The 17,155-nt window shown below is 48.1% G+C and overlaps 1 protein-coding gene and 1 non-coding gene across 2 annotated transcripts in view; one reads left to right on the top strand and one right to left on the bottom strand.

The window, feature by feature from the left end:
- LOC130585383 (rho GTPase-activating protein 39-like) overlaps positions 1-6,641 on the bottom strand; it is a 58,482-nt gene extending 51,841 nt beyond the window's left edge. Inside the window, exon 1 of the mRNA XM_057385849.1 lies at positions 6,488-6,641. Coding sequence (XP_057241832.1) covers positions 6,488-6,498 — 11 coding nt within the window. The 5' untranslated portion in view covers positions 6,499-6,641. The remainder of the gene's footprint in view (positions 1-6,487) is intronic.
- A 10,442-nt stretch (positions 6,642-17,083) lies between these two features.
- On the top strand, positions 17,084-17,155 carry TRNAE-UUC (transfer RNA glutamic acid (anticodon UUC)). The gene has a single exon. It is a non-coding gene; the product is annotated as a tRNA-Glu (tRNA).

Here is a 17,155-nt window from a genome sequence, read left to right as displayed (position 1 = left end):
CCCCCCCACTTCCAAAAAACTGGGCCAAGCAAAACCAACACAGGAGCCAAGAAGAACTAAAYAGTGTGGTTGATAAACAGCTGGGTAGCCATAGTTATCAAAGGACTCTCGAAGAACTACAATGAACACAAGGAGCAAATGGGTGCAGGACCAGAAGAAGACCAAATATGGCATTTACCCTTTTACAACAAACTGACCATGTTGAAACTAACAGCTGAACCTTGTGTTACTATTCAAACACCTATAAGGAGAATTGAATGCCTGGATTACAGTGTGACCACCCACAGTTTACTCCATGTGTGGAAACACTTTATATTTCTCACATGGCACCAACAACATACAAGGGACAAGCCCGGAGCCRATGGAACTGTGTGGCAGAGCACAACTGCACCAGCAGATTAGCATGGGGTGAGAAGCGGGTGCTGGAGCAGTGGAGGTGGCAGGACCAGTGGGCAGGCTGGGCTTGCAACCATTTGTGAGTCAGCCACTTCAAGGGCCTCACAGGCAGTGCAGAGGAACTTTTCCAGTGCAGAGGAACCTTTCCAGCACAGCTTACCCACTGCACTCCCAGGGGCTGTATTTAATTATTCAGCTATAAAGTCTCCTACAAATTTTTCTGACTTTTCTTTGTGATTGAAAGTATTTTACACCAATTCATCTTCTRACCTGAGCCCTGGCTGCTTGTGCACAACACACTGCACTGCCTCGGAGTCAGAAAAACCCAAGACAGCTGAACTCCATGGGGTTAAAGGGGATTTGCTGAGCTCAGTTTCAGCTCATCAGGCAGCATTGTGCAGGGATTTTCTTGGTATCACTAGTGATGGAGACAGTAAGCCTCTGTTTATTTTTTCCGAGATGAATGACACAAGCAAAAGCAAACAGAAAAAACAGACSTACAGAAAAAATAGGCTATCCCTGCTACAGAATACCTGGGCCTGGGCCACAAGTTCATGATGGCCATGAAGACACAAAATCCCACTACACTGAGTCTTTTCTGCCTCTGTAACAGGTTTCCAGGCAAAAAGCAGCAACCTTGTTTGCCCAGGTAGGAAACAGCCCCCATCTGTCAAAGCAAAGTGCCTCACGACAGCGTCCCACAGCTGCAAAGTTACACATGAGTGACCCCAGCACAGGTTKGTGCAGGGATCCTTTCTGTTTGGCTTGTTTGTTTTTGGTAGATCATAAATCCTGCAGCTAAGATAAAGGTTGGCTTAGAGGGGCCCAGGACTGCTCTGCCTCAAGCTGAGACAGAAACACASAGCAAATCGGAGGAGCACAGGGTGCTCCCTGTTCACCTTCAGTTCATCCTATGTCAGAACTCTTGCCACTGAGGAAGGCAAAGCACAGCAAGAGCGTGGCTCAGGGAGCTGGGCACAAGCAAAATACAACAGGGATAAAAAAGTACACCCTCCTTGTAGAACCAGACTTGTATTTGCCTCTGGTGGTTGATGAAGATGTCAGCAAATAATTTTATTAAGACCTCTTTATTTCAGAAGTTCCAGCACTCTGCAGCATAGAGCYCTTGCTAGAATTTCACACAAGACCTTAAGTACAAAGAGGCTAAAAAACCTGGAAAAAAAATCTCAGCATCTCCAGCACTTAGGTCTTTCAGTGCATTTTTTTCAGRAGGAATTTTCTAAAGCTGATGTTGTTCAACCCAAGCCCCTTCTTTTTGCCTGAAGCATGTAATGGAGAGGTTATGTCTCCCTGAGCTGCTACACAAGCCATTCCAACATCCCCCTGGGAATCACAGAAACCTCTCCCTCTCCCATGCTTTGCTACAAGCAAACAATCTGGATCTCCAGCATCCTCATTTTAAGTTTTCCACATATCTGTTGGCTSTGTGTGTTGCATAACCAAAAAATGGCAGCTGACAATACACAAAGAAAAAAGCTTGGGAGAGTAGCTGGAAGATASCTGTATACCAGCTACACTGGAATTTACTAGTTGAGTGGGCTGCTTTCAACTGGAAATATAAAACAAGCCTTACAGCAGTAACCTCAAACCCTTGGAGCAGTAATTAGGATGAGAGAGTATATACCAAATAATGGTATTTCCATTATCCCACAAGACAAAGACCAAGTGCAAAAGAATTTTCTCTTGATCTACAGTGTCTCTTCCAGATGTCTGAGCCAGATGAACCTCACAGCTGCTGCTTTAGTTAATGCTTTCCTGCCACTCCAAGAACTGACTGTTTTAAGAAACTGTCCAAAGCAGATTACTCTTCCTCGTGAAAAGTATAAACCCATCAGACAGTTTGCTTCAATGGATACTCACAACTGAGCTACTAAAAAGCACAATAAATTGTTTGCTTATTAAAGCTGTCTTTCCTACAAGGGAACAGCCTTCCTAGGCACCTTGGTAAAGGCAGGAATTAACATCAAATATGTAAGTAATGACAGCAGAACTCAGAAACCTTCTACGTATCCAGCTAAAACCAAATCCCAGTGCATGTTCTGGAATTTATTTTTATTACAAATAAGAGGCACTTCATGAACTATTTGAATCTGCCTGGAAGATCGTTTATAGAAACGCATACAACAAGGCACAAATAATTGCACTCCACCTGGGAAGGACTGATGGAGCCTAAATAGAAGATTTCAAATTCTGACCTATCTATTTGATGAAAGCTTGCAAGCATCTCCTCCTAATTGCATCATCCACTGAGAAAGCCATTTGGGGAGTACAACAGGAATGGAAACACTGGGAAAGGCGACTAAAGGAAGAAGGAAACACTCCAACGTTCCTTTGAACTTCTGATTATTTTCCATCMAAGACTCTGATGTGTCTGAAGGCGTTTCCCATACACCAGGCTTTATCTGCATATTCAAACACTGGAAGGCTTGACTGCCCCTCAGGAGCTAGCTCTGAGCCATGCTGGGCCTGCTGATGGAAACAGCTTAAAAAGATTTTGGCAGTGATGGTGGCCAGGACAACTGCCTTGTCCTCCACAGCCCCTCTTCCATTTCTGCCAGAATAGCTACYGGAGAAAAACAAAACCCTGGCTTCACTTAAAGCCCTAAACCACTTCATCCCAAGGAAATGGCCCTGGCAAGCTCACCAGCTCAGCAGCATGTTTAGAGGAGTGGGGACAACAGACACACATGACAGAGGTCAGACTTGTTGATAACCTCTCCCACCTGCACTTATTTCCACTGATTTTACAGAGCTAWCAGAGACCTTTGCTACCCCAGTTCATTCAGTGCCAGATGAAGATGAACTACTGGAATGCCCATCCCAAGAAAGATTCATTCAGCAGACAAGAGTGGGATGAGCGGCTGGGGGGCATGAGCTTGCCCTGCAGTCACAGCCAGTACAGAGAGGATGTTTATTCATAGCCTTATTTAAGCCAGCTAAGAAGAGAGTAGACTAGAACAGGACTCATGGGCCCAGTTCAGAGGAGGTGGAGGGATCTGCAAAACACAACCGTGGGAGGCTCGGATGCCCTGCCAAAACCAGAAGATTCCTCTGCTGCAAAGCCACGGCTGAGTTCAGACACACAGAGCACATCAGCAGCTCCAGGACAGGCTGATGAAGTGTCAAAGCTTTCACTTATTCCTAAATTAAAGTTTATAAAAAACATAGAAACTGGTATTCATGCAAARACAAATTAAAACCTGAATTCATCTRAATTAAACACAACAAACTCACACTCAAATAACTCAAAATTCAATAACAAAATTAAGAGTCCTCATTGTAATCACAACAAAACACATTAATCCCTTACATTTAGTATTAATCAAATTAAAACAGCCAGCCAGAACAGCAGGTTTCCTGCTGAACAAGCACATTCAGTACCATTCTGAGTCCTCCCACCCAGCTAACAGGACTTCAGCAACCTCAGTATCTCTGGGCAGGCTGGAAGATCTCCCTCTGCACCCATCCTGAGGCTTTTTAATTCAAACAGCCAAAAACGTGCTGCTGTAACAGCAGGTCCCAACTGAAGAACTTTCTTCTCCATAAGTTAAATGGCAACCAAGTAGTATTCTTGCTAAAAGCATTTACCTGTCAGGAAATATAGATACGACACATGACTTTATAAAAAAGGGTTAATGAACATGGATATTAATTAAACTGCACTGCCAATGGAAAAAAAAAAAAAAAAAAACCAAAACACCCTCATGGGCCAAAATGTCAGAATCCTACAGCTGTTTATGCTTTGTTACCCTTAATTACAGAAGTAATTCCATTAAAGCTAATTCTATGTATCTTACAGTCTTTCCCACAGTCCCTCAACAATGCTAATAATTCTTCCTCCATGGCTCTGAAGGAAAAAAAAAAAATCTTGTTCCCTGGTTTACAAAACTTTATCTTGTTGCCAGTAGTTAGTCCAATCCTGTGAAGGCAGCCCYAAAAGAATGGCAAAATGGATTAAAAAATGCCTCAATGCTCAGACATCAATACAATGAAACCTGCAAGATTTTTTTTAACCCCACAGGCAGCTCACTACAAGAATCCCAGGCTCACCTTTCATTTTTGCACCACAGCACATTACATTTTTCTAGAYATCAAGTAAATCAGTTGAATGGGAGGCATTTGCCTTTTGTGTCCTTAAAGCAGGGCAGCRCTCAGTGAGCCACATTCTGCATGGCATATTACACACACGTCTCTCATGAGGATTTCTGCTGTGAATCTAGTACTGCCAAAAGCAGCCTTTTGCATCACAAGGATGATCATAAAATTCTCTCAGTTACAAAATGCACCAGACTCGTGGACTGAGATGTCACTGTAGCTTATGTTCTCCCACCTAAGGCCAAGACATCTGTTTCCGCTAAGCAAAACTGTTGTGAATACAGAAGGCATGTGAACTATCTGACCAAAGTTCTGGCTTCTAAATCTGCATTCCTACARTCTGCTGTGATCTCAGCATCACTCCAAATAGCCTCCATCCAACTGATAGGAAGAGCTGTCTCACCAATCCAGCAAAAACTCAAAAGCACTGAGGAGACACTCAGCAGCGGATCCACAGGAAGACCACAGTGAAATCCAGCACAAAAAGCTCTGTACTCCTCTGCACCAGCTAATGGAATGACAGCCTCAAATCTACAGGATTTTGTCAGGTTTTTCAGTTTACCCTGAAATGAACAACCTACAACATCAATCTCSAAGCGCCCTTGGCTGTCACAAGCAGGGAGGCAGAAGCAGCAGCCATGAGTTGATGCTGCTGGCAAAATGAGAGAATGCTGTTGTGCTCACCATTTTGCTCTGGCTGAATTCTGGTATTCTAGGGCCACCCTCAATGGGATAGATATTTGCTATCCCTTCTGAAGATGCTCCCTACAAACTAACCCAAACCATGGTCTGCTGCAGGAAATGGAAAAGGCAAGAAAAACCAAAGCTACCTCTAACACAAGAGAAATAAAAAAAAATATTCCAAACACTTTACATCTTCAACGAGAACACGGAGCAAAACACCAGCACAGCTCTCCCCCACACAACAAGAACRTGACTGGGGAGAGTCACACTGCAGRAATRTTAAATCRAACAAGTTTTTAATCTAGGAYGAAAAAGAACACTGGCAAAACAGTGCAACAGCAACTAGCATTGGCAACGGGAAGAATGAAGTCTCTGCCAGGCTCTGCACTTTCCTCCTGGCAGAGCCAAACTTAATTCAACCACTTTTGACTGACGACCCCAGGCGCAGAGACACCAGGAGGAATTCTCCTTCAATGGGGCTATTCACTGGACCCGTAAAATGCGCCTGAGTTTGTCGGAAGCCGGATGCAGCCTGGGAAACTGGCCTGGCTACCTGGCCCTCCATTTTCAGTGCCAACAGGTGATCCTGGCTCCCTACCCACTTCCAGGAGAGGAGTGAACCCTCTCCTGGTCACGGTGCAACAGCCACGCCCGATACTGTTTCACAGGCATTTTGTAGAAGTGCTTATCTTTTAAGCGAGAGAGGATAAGCTATGGGGGCATCCAGCCCAGTGCCGGCGAGTCCGGGCTGGAACGGGCACAAAACCATGGTGGGGTCCCGACAACCGCCCCTCTTCCGAAGTGTGAGGGCACCCGAGAGAGTCCGGCTCCAGCCTGCGGAGAAGCGCCGGGGCCAGGCGGGAGGGAGGGAGGGAGGATCCGAGTCAGGACCGGGCCGACTCCGCTCAGCCGAGCTCACGGCCCCCGCCTGGCTCAGAGGCCGCAAACAGCTCGGTCCCAGTCCCAGTCCCAGGCGGCGGCCCTGGCGGGGGCTGAACAGTGTGAGAAGGAGTTCGTTCGCCCCCACAAACAGTCCGGTGCKGCGGGAGGCGGATCGGAACCACCACCCCGAAAGAGTCTGGCCGCCCGGCACAGCTCAGCTCGGCTCGGCCCGGCCCGGCCCGGCCGCCTTTCACCTGCAGCCTCGGCTTGCCCGGCCCCGCGCCGTCCCCTTCCCCGAGCCGGGGGTGGCTCCCGGCCCCAGCCCAGGCCCAGGCACACTGCCCCGGGGAGCGGCCATGCCTCTCACCCCTCTCCCGCCGCTCAACAGGTGCGCGGCGGCCGCACTCACCTCTCCGCCATGGCCGCTCTGCCCGCGAGCGGGGCAGGATGTGAAACCCGATCCCAGCCCCGCCCGGGGGCGGTGCGGCCCGGCCCGGGACCCCCGGCCGCTCCCCGGGTCCCTCTGCCGGGGGCTGCTGCGCCGGGACGGGGCGGGGCGGGGCGGGGCGGGACGATGAGGGGCAGGGCGAGCGGGACAGGCACGGCAGGCGGGTGCGGCCGATCCGCGGGTCGAGGGCAGCACCTGGTGGCGGCTGCGGCCGCTCCGGAACCCGGCAGAGAGCGCCGAGCCCTGATGCCGCGGAGTCCCGGTCTGGCCGGAGGGGTGGAAACAAGGAGAGTGGAAACGGATCCGGGACATCAGTTTTGGAGTCGCTGGAGCCTTTTTTGAGCTTTTTTGAGGTCGATGGCAGTAGTCAGCAGTGAGRAAAGCCGCGGTCAGGCAAGTCATGTTCTGCCCTCGCCTCCCGGACCCTTTGGGAGCGCTGTTATTGCGGTTCCCTGGCGGGGCCTTGCACCCGCCGCTGGATCACAGCTGCCCCGGTAAACAGTGTTCTCCTGGCGCTGCCTCCCGCTGCCCTCGGCACATGAGGCTTTATTGGTCGTGCTCTGCCCTCTGGTACTCCCGACATTSTTCAAGAGCATGGATGGAGAGTAGCACCGGGAACTTGAACCAGGCTGGAGCATTGAGAGAGGAAAGTGTCTCTGCCAATGCTGGTTGCTGAATGTCCCTTCTTTCAGCTGGGAGAGCACAGACCTTTGGGTGAGCCTGAACTGTAAGGCTGCCATGCTCTGTATTTGCCCAGATGTGTTCTCTTTTTTACCCCAGCAGTTTTGTCTGTGCAGATTTTGTAGACTTTCTGTTTCTTCTCTATCCTGAGTACAAGTAGACCAGTCAAARTTGTGCAGCAACATCAGGTGCGTTTCTAGCACATGCACGGATCCACCAGCAGTGTATGAACAGCATAGTCCAGAGACCTCAGGAACACTTAGAGCCCTGCTCCTTGGCCAGCATGAGTAGTCTGAATAAATAAACTCTGCACTAAAGGTCAGCCCTGGTAGATCAGCTTCTGTCAGCCACTGGTTTGGAGTATGGCATGCAGGGATGGAAGAGGTCCTGCTATCTCAGTAATTGCTGCAATGTGGCACTGCTCCCAAGGAATCTTGTACGGGGTCCYGTTATTCCAGAATAGGAACAATCCCATGTGACAAATCCTGAGCAGTTGAGCTGCCCTGATTCCTTAGACCTATTACTGGGGGGGCAACACTTGACAGATACTAACACTGACAGAGTGGTTTGTGGCCCATGTCACATCAGGTAGAGAATGTCTGCTACAGTAAGAAATTAGTCAGTTCAGCTTATTAATGACCCCGGGCAAGCCAGTGGTCAGGGTTCGACACAGAGCAACACTGCACTCACTTGCAAGTGGCATTTTGGCACTATTGAGRACTTGAGGGTAACTTAATCTGAAGACATTTCCCATGAAAATCCCACTGCATTTTTAAATAGCAAATAGAGAGACAGTGAGATCATGGCTGCTGCTCTTGTGGGCTGGTCACACAGCTGCGCTGTGCTTACCAGGGGAAGTGGAGGGGGGGAGTGGGGGACAGTGTGCCCCTGCAGCCAGGGGCCAGTGACAAAGTGGGGCCTCCACAGGGACTCTGAAGCTGCTGGAGATGCCTGAGGTGCTCTGGGAAAGCAGGCAGGAAAAGTTGAGTTCTGTGCTACTGCAAAACTCAGGGACTGTGGCACAGGCTAGGAGGAAATGAAAGGAGGAGTTAAATCAGGTCTGTGTTGAAAACAAAAATTTGCTGGTTGTCGTGGTTTAGAATGCTGGCTGAAAGCCAGGCACCCACAACACCTGCTCATGCGCTCTCCCCCACCACCACTGGGCAGAGAAAAGTGAAGGAAAAAAAAATTAACAAAAGGGTTCATGAGTTGAGGTAAGGAGCAGGGAGGAAATGCTTGATGGACAAAACAGGCACTACTTAAATTATGAAGTGAATTTATTACTAACAAAGTCAGAGGAGGAGAATGAGAAATAAAATAAAATGCTCAAAGACACTGATCTTCTCCCCACTCCCTCCCCACTTCCCACCGACAATGCAAAGCAGCAGGAACGGAACAGGGTGTAGGGTTGGTCAGTTCATCACCGGATCATCTGCTGCTGCTGAGGGAGAGAAATCCTTCCCTTGCGTTGCCGTGGGGTCCCTCCCACGGGAGACAGTTCTCAGTGAACCTCTCCGGCGTGGTTCCACTCTCACGAGCAGCAGTCCACACACATCTGCTGCAGCGTGAGTCCCTCCACGGGCAGACAGTCATCCCAAAACTGCTGCACCGTGGGGTCCCTCGTCCACGGAGTGCAGTCCCAAGGCCAGGCTGCTCCATCTCGGGAGCAAAGCCTCTCTCTCCGTGGCTCTCCTGCTGGACACAGCCCCTTCTCAGCATCCGCCCGCACCGGCGTGGGGACCTCCCTCCTCCACGGGCTGCGGGTGGATCTCTGCACCCTCTGTGGACCCCATGGGCTGCAGGGGACAGCCTGCTCCACCATGGTCACCATGGGCTGCAGGGGACAGCCTGCTCCACCATGGTCACCATGGGCTGCAGGGGGACAGCCTGCTCCACCATGGTCACCATGGGCTGCAGGGGACAGCCTGCTCCACCATGGTCACCGTGTGCTACATGGGGACAGCCTGCTCCACCATGATCACCATGGGCTGCAAAGGAATCCCAGCTCCGGCACCCCGACCAGCTCCTCTCCCTCATCCGCTGACCTTGGTGTCTGCATCTCTCACATATATCTCAGCCTCCTCCACTGGCAAATCTACTGTGTGCTCCCTTTGTTTTGATTTCTTCTTAAATATGTTTTCACAGAGACGTAACCACCATCTCCAATTGGCCCAGGTTTGGTCAGTGGCATGTCCATCGTTCTCAGAGCCCACAGCAATTGGCTCTGCTGGACATGGTGGAAGGCTCCAGAAGCTTCTCACAGGAGCCATCTTTTTAGCACCCCCCCTACTTCCAAAAAACTGGGCCAAGCAAAACCAACACACCAGTGCCAATTTAATCTACCATGATTAAATTGGCATCTCTCCTTATGGATGTGCAGATATTACTGCTTATAGCAGCCTGATAGTTTCTGTTCAAGGGCTCCTGTGGACACAGACTTAATGTATAAGAATTTTAACAGCTTGATTGTCATTTCTGTGCTAGCAAGAGTGTTTGGACAGGCTGAAAATAGGTGCTGGGTACATGGGAGGTTTCAGAAGCCCCAGCTTCTTGGGCCCCCCAAAATGAGTGACCTGACACAGTAAGTGGGAAGGTGTCTGCAGGAGGGACCAGACAAGTATTCTCCTTTTTTTGCAACATCTCATTTTATTTTGCATATTTCAGGATTTGATTATGATGTGTAGGCTGTTTTCCACCTACACCTCTGGCAGCCTTGCTGAAGAACCTGAACATCATCACTTGGTTGCTGCAGCTCAAACTCTTGGGATGTTATTCTGCACTAAGAGATCCCATCTATCCTGAGGCCAAAACAGGCAAACAGGGCTCTCTCAAGGATACAAAGGACACACTGAGATGACATCTCAGGTCAGTCCAATTCATGAGATGGCAGCTCTGTGTTGACCTGAACTAAGTCACACAGCAGGAGAGCATCAAAATGTAGAGCAARGAAACCACCTTAAAGGCAGAACCTCCCCACTGGAGGAGTGTCACACACCCSATGACATCAAGGACCCTTGGGAGCAGAGATCTCTGTTGCTGGAAAAGGAAAGCTGGGTGATAGGATATTCAATTACCAGGCACAACAGACAGCTCTGAGGCTGTGACTTGCACACAGCTGCTAGTGACACTCTAGTGACTCAGGGATGGGGAGAGTAAATGCAGAGGGGAAAAATGAAGCAGCTAAAGGAAAAACTCTAATGRGAACTTTGCAATGACTTCTTCAGAGACTTTAACAGCTCAGACAGTTAGGGGATGAAGAGAAGTTCTGCTCTGGTGCAGTAACACAAAGAGGTTCTCTTCCAGAGATGCAGGTGGGTCACTCTCTGACACATGCTTGGGAGRTCAAGCCCACCAGTCACAATGCCTCTTATGAGTACACCAAAAGTGGCAGCAGAAAGTCAATTGGAATTGGGAGTCTGGCAAAGACATCATGGTGTCTCTGAGAGCAGAGGACCCTGGCTCTTTYGCTAATAAAAGAAGAAAAGCCTTCATGAATAGTAAGGCTTCACACCAGACCGCTGTAAGATGAGGTGTGAGATGTATGATCAGTGTTGCCAAGGCCAAATCATCTCGCTGTTGCCTGTTCTTGGCTGAAGGATATTTCCTGTAATTGTCACTGCAAAACTACAAAATGAGCCAGCTCCCTGAGATCATACTCGAATTGTTCCTCCGACATGTTGTATCCAATATCTGTCAGCACAGACATCTTGTATCCAATGTCTCAAAGATCTTGTTGAATGGAACCAGGCCTACCTGGGTGCAGGCCTTGCTGGCTGAAGCTCTTTGGATTGTGGGCTGTGAGATTTCTGTCTGCCAAATGGTCTTAGCAAGAATGAGAAAAATAAAAAACATCCCTGATCTTCATTAATCCTGTTTGTTTTGTGAAGCTGACTTGATGATATTGAATAGCCCAGGACAGTCCTTCAGAAAAAGATAGTTGGAGATRTTTGACCATTTGTAAAAATACTGTTTTTAAGCACCAATCAGCAGGTTGTAGGATATTTTAAACAACAGGCATGATGTGAAGTTATGTAACTAGCCAAGCGTTCTGCAAGGGGGCTTTTTAAAAATCATCCCATCCTAAATTTTTCTGCTTTACTATCTTAGGCTCCTTTGTAGAGTAAGCAGCAGGTGCTATCACATTACTGCTTGGCAAGGCAGCAGCTGGCTGCAACCCAACTGTGCAGCATGGGACATGGAAACAGATGGAGTAGCAAATGCTCTTTTTTTTACCTCTCCTGTTTTCTAAAACAGATTGTGAGCAAAAACATACATGAGAGGTTTTTGCCATCTTTCCTGCTACTATGACTCTCTGGCTGCTGACAAAGCCATGGCATTATATAGCAAGGGTAACATCTCCCCAACTAAGGAGAGGTCCATCCTTTGAGAGGAGAGCTGCCAAGAGGGGAAAGGCATTAGATACAATGTCAACACGCCCTTGGAGGGGAAAGAAGGATACAGTGGGTGAAATGGCTGAGCTAAGGGCCCCCCACACAAAAAGTCCTGCTCCTCTTGCTGCTCTGAGTCCTGATTCTGGTGTTCATCTGAGCTTGGGTGAACTCCATCAGCTCATTAAACTAGCACAAACCAAGAAAAGAGTGGTGTTTTGACAGTTAGGAACCTGAATTGGCCCTATGGATGACTTGGCAAGCACTGGGATGAGAGCTGAGCCACACACCAGGATGGGCCAGAAGAAGAACAGGGGAGGAAGGTGGAGGTGGGATGTCCCTTGTGAACCAGATTGTCCCTGCTGTCTGGCGTAGTCCTTGTCCCAAAGCTAGACAAGGCACAGGAAGAGAGGTCCATGCTCCCACGTAACTTCCTATGAGCCAAATTCTGAGACCTCTGGCAGTGATGGTCAGGAAAATGTCCCCAGAAGTGGTTTGCCTGCCTTACTTCAAAATTCCTGCAGGATGAAAACTCCCCACAAAAAGGTACCTATGTCCCTGACACCAAGTCAGTTCCAGGTTCCCAAAGGACTTCTACTGTATCACAGCCACCTACTCTTCCCTGTTTCTGGTAAGCTTTCTGTCTCTCCAATCTATATCTCCTGAGGATTTACTGGTCAAGCTGGGCAGTGGTGCTCTCTGCCCTGCAGGAGATGTTATGCTCTGGAAAACATGAAACTGTCTCACCATCCAGCAGCCTTGAGCTGGGGGACACCTRCCCAGAGCAGAGGACGATTGCTGAGAGGCCTGTGGCCAGGGCTTATGGCACAAGACTGAGCTGGCACCACCAGTGCACCCAAACAGCAGCATGAGCAGTAGGGACAGAGCTGTGCCATCTCCCTGTACCTCTCTGCTCCTTCTCCCACTGGGCTGCACTTGCTGCTTGGCCCATCTGACTTTGCTATTGTGCCAGACAATGTAATATTACAGGTACTTGGCAAGAACTGAGTTTATTGTTTAGCCACAGACAGAACGTGTAACTACTCAAGTTAATCCTACAGTTTGATAGTTTTTTTCTCACAAGTTTTGACAAATTAATTGAATCCCCATTTCTAYAAGTAACCTAGAAGGAAGGTCCCAGAGTCAGCTCTCAAGACATAAAGAAAGATGGGGATTWGAGAGATCACATTCACCATTTCTGATCAGTGCAGAGGTATATGTGGGGGGTCTTCTGGCCTTTTTATCTCTTGGGGTGATCATTCAGACAGCTATCTAAGATCCCACCAGGGTGTTTTGCCTAAGTTTTCTCAGCTTCATCCTATTTTTCCTGTTCTTCTTAACTAACATAAAAAAATTGTTCCATTTTGTTGTTTATAGGTGTCTGTCRTGGTTTTGSTCAGACCARTTTTTGGTGGTGGGGGATGGGACCAAGAAACTGAGATGGCTCCTGTGAGAAAGTTCTGGAAGCTTTCTCCTCCTTCTCCACCAAAAGGAGCAAGCTTCCAGAACTGCCCCCTGTGTTTTAGGGCCAATCTATGCTCTGAGGTTGATGGACAGGCTGCTGGTCAGGCCTGGGCCAATTGCACAGGCTAGTTACACCTCTGGGATGACATATGATCTTGTACTTAAGAAGAATTCAAAACAAGGCAGTTTGCAGCTGCCATTAGTTCTTTGATTGTTAATCAGATCCCCTGCATGGAGGGAGGATGGAGGGAGAGGGTGAGGAGATGTGACAAAAAATTAAGACACAAGGTCAGAGAGAGGTGGAGGAGAAGACAGGTGGTTTTTGCTTTTTGCTGTGGTGCTTGACTCGACCATGGAGAAAACAAGCTGTTCTTGAGATGACTGTTTCTTCAGTGGGAGATCTGTAGAGAGAGAAAGGCCCTGCATCCGACATAGACAGCTTTGGAGGGCTGGTCTGATCATAAGCCCAGAGGGAAGAGGTGGTCCCCACATCTGGAGCAAGTTGATGCTTAGAAGAAACTGYGTTCTGCCAGGAGATTTGAGAGAGTGGCCTTGCCCTCAGAATGAAGCAGTCAGCCTTGAAGGACTGYTTCCCTTTTTCCCATGAGGTAAAGAAAAGAATCCCATGCCATCAGCAGTTATACACTGACTGTTCTTGGGAAAAGAACTTCCACAGCTTGGAGCTGTAAGAACTCTTCTCCTATGGTGCTGGACAACAATGGTATAGAGATGGACTGGCCTTAAAACTCTCATCCCCTGCCCACCTTGCATGCGGGAAGGCATTGTGGGGGGGGCGACCTGGGAGAGACAGGTTCGCAGAGGGAATAACAGGTGTCTTAAAATGTCTGGTTTTTTTTTTTCTTCCTCATAAATTTCCTCCCCACCACCGTTCTTTCCCCCTACCCTTTTCCCCCCTCACACCGTAGTCCTCTTAATAGTTTCTAGTAATAAATCTATTTTGCAATTGACGTTTTCCAGCCTGTTTGACCTTTTTTCTTTTTTTGAGCATATAAATCTTTCTGTCAATATGTTATTTTATCTAAAAAGCCATAAATTTTGGTGTTAATTGGGCTTTTGCTCTCCCCTCTGCCTCTCCGGTGGGGGTGGGGGGGAATTGTCATGGGTGCTTTGGCTTTCTGCCAGTGTCTAAACCACAACAGTGTCCTCGACTGAAATTTCTGCATGTTGTTATTTCTCACTGTATCCTTTCAATACAATAATACAGGTTTCATTTTTAAAAATTCAATCCCTTTTGCTATCATGTATTGTCTTGAGCTCTGCTTGCACACCACCTGCTTGCTAGTACATACTGAAAACAGAAATCCTATAATGAGTACTAGAAGTGGGTTATAACTCTTTATCTGTTATCCTTTCTTATATAGTCAAGGGTTCAAGGACCACCATGTTCATGCTGAACTCAGTGGGAGCAACAGCAAGTTCTTTGTTCTACCACATAACTGCAGYGGAAAGTGAAGTTTCCAAACCTGTGTTTGCCAGCAATGCAATGCTCAATGTTCCCTGTGCTGTACTGACTGGATCAGGCAGCCTGGGTTCCTCTCAGCATCCAGGTATTCAGCTTTAGGCAAACCCCTTTGAAAGCAGTTCTTTGCTAGGGTTTTTTTTTTTTTTTTTTTTTTTTTTTTTTTTTTTTTTTTTTTTTTTTTTTTAACATCTTGGAGATCTACTAAGCAAATCAACTCAACAAAGAGGTTCTGGTATTTTGAGTGCTATGCAATCAGGCTGGGTGCTGACAGCTTGAACTTGTGCATCTCTGTCCATGTAGCTCTGAGGGTGYTCATTGTAAATAGTTGCTGCTAGAGGAGAGGGAAAACACTTGGGATTACACCTGAGCAGTGTCTCAGGGKATCACCACATGCAACCCACAGGCAGTCCCTGAGAATACCACATCTGCAGGAGGCTGTGGTCAGTGGCCTGGAGCAGCTCATGGGCATGAGGTAGGTCTGAGGACAATCCTGGAAAGTCAGTCTGCAGGTTGGGGTCAGGATGAGGCCTGTGACGGTGACCAGGGACAGACCCAACCCATGATAGGTCTGTGGTGACAAGGCAGAAATGAGGTCAGGTCAGGCAGGCAATCTGCAGGTCAGTGTGAGAGAGACCCAGGGCTGGGTATGGCCATGGGCATGGGCACACTGGTGAGAGTACTGGAGACAAGCACACCTCAATACAGCTCAGATGGACACTGGGGATCCAGGGCTGACCTGAACTGGGGGCTCCTGAACAGGGCTGGGATGCAAATCCCAACTGTGGTTGGCCTAAGGGCTTGTTAGTACTTTTGGGGCCCTGTGAACAGCTTCAGAGGCAGGTGAGATAACAGCATGAGCATGGTCAGTTGGAATRAAGCCAAAGTTCTGCCTCCCCCAGATCCTGATCTCCAGGAATGGTTGACAAAGGGAAACCTTCGCCCTTTCCTCACATGCAATTCCTAGTCAAGCAGAAGTGGAGGYTGTAGACGGTGGCACTGCTGCTCCTATTGACATCTCACCAGGCCTTCTGGAATGAGACATAGTGTCACCCAGTGCTAAAACTAGAGGAGAAGCTGAGGACTGGCAGGTTGATGCATGGAAGAAGTTCTAATCTCTCCACCAGTGGTGTCAAGTCCGGGGGAGCAAATTGCCCCTCATGTCAGAGATGGACTACAATCATCACCTGCCAAAAATGCTGGGTCCTCTGGCTGTCAGCCAGTCTCTGCCCATGTCTTTAGCCACTTGATGGAGGTCAGTGGGCTGCAGCTGGGATCCATGTGAGGAWACACAATCTTCTCAAATCTACCTTGTGTAGTTATTGTAAGATTCATTTGATAGCTTGTAACCTATTCAGGATTTTCTCTGCTGGCATATGGACATGGTCTACACCACCTTCACATTTTGAAGAATATTTTATCTTTAATTTAATATTTCAATAGCCTTTTTTACAGTGCTTTGTGACCACTGCTTTTTCTTTGTAGTGATACAACTGTTCTGAGGCATTATAGAATYTCCATGCTTCTTCTAACCATGTTATCCTTTCAGTTTATTAATTTTTAAATAAGTTATTGAGGGAGGAATTTCTTTGACGTTGTTCTTTCAGTGTCACCAGTTTTAATACATTATACTCACTGACTTTTTTAATGCCTTTTTTAATAGCCTCTCAAACAACTCAGCTTTAAACACAGTTGTTTGTTTTATATTCTCCAACCAATTGCTCCAAAAATCAAGCCTTTGTGGTTTCTAAATGTAACAACCACATAATATGCTGATGTGACATTTACCCACTTGGTGTGGGGKTAATTGGAGACTTTTCATAATGATGTTTTCTGCCTTGGTAGCCACTCTGACTTCTGAACTATATCGTTGTCACCACCATTGGTTTTAAAGTCTGTTCACTGCAATAGTCCTGCTTCTCCCCTTTGCCTATTTAGGTGTGAATTTTCCACATGTAGGGGTCAGTGTTACATCTTGGAAGATTAAAATAATTCAGGCACATTGGTTCTGAAGTTTTTACAACATCCAGCATCACTCCTCCACATGCTCAATGGTGAGTTACTCCTGCACATCCACGGGCAGCTACTGCAGTGTCCCACCTCTTACCTGCCTTGTACCCTTGTCTGATAAGGGTCTTCTCAGTCAAAACTGGGTACTGTAGTTGTTCTGCCTGCTTTTGTGATCACTCGAATTTGTATAGGAGCACGATTGGTCGCTGTTACTAAGTTTCTGTGCCTTTTTAGGCCGGACTTCATTTGCTCATCTTACCATTGGTCATTTCCTACTTCTTCAGTTTTGTCAGCTTCCAACAACTGCCCTTTAACAAAGTGAGGGAGCGGCCCCTGCACCCCTCACCGCACTCCCTGCTCCTGACCAACGGTACGGGTGGAGGTCAGAGAGCAGTGACCGGTGGTCATTGGGCAGCAGAGCAAACGGTGAGCAGCGGGTGCRGGCAGGCGGTGCAGACAGGAGGGGAAGCAGGCGGGGCGAGAGGGAACCAGTGTAGGAAGCACGCGGCGCAGAGAAAACTCTGAGTCGCGCAATCCCACATGGTCTAGCGGTTAGGATTCCTGGTTTTCACCCAGGCGGCCCGGGTTCGACTCCCGGTGTGGGAA

This window comes from Malurus melanocephalus, unplaced genomic scaffold (genome assembly GCF_030028575.1).
Source record: "Malurus melanocephalus ecotype Western Australia unplaced genomic scaffold, MMel_1.1 scaffold_881, whole genome shotgun sequence".
NCBI classification, from domain to species: domain Eukaryota; kingdom Metazoa; phylum Chordata; class Aves; order Passeriformes; family Maluridae; genus Malurus; species Malurus melanocephalus.
The sequence above is the reverse complement of the archived record's forward strand: the minus strand, read 5'-3'. Positions and strand labels throughout refer to the sequence as shown.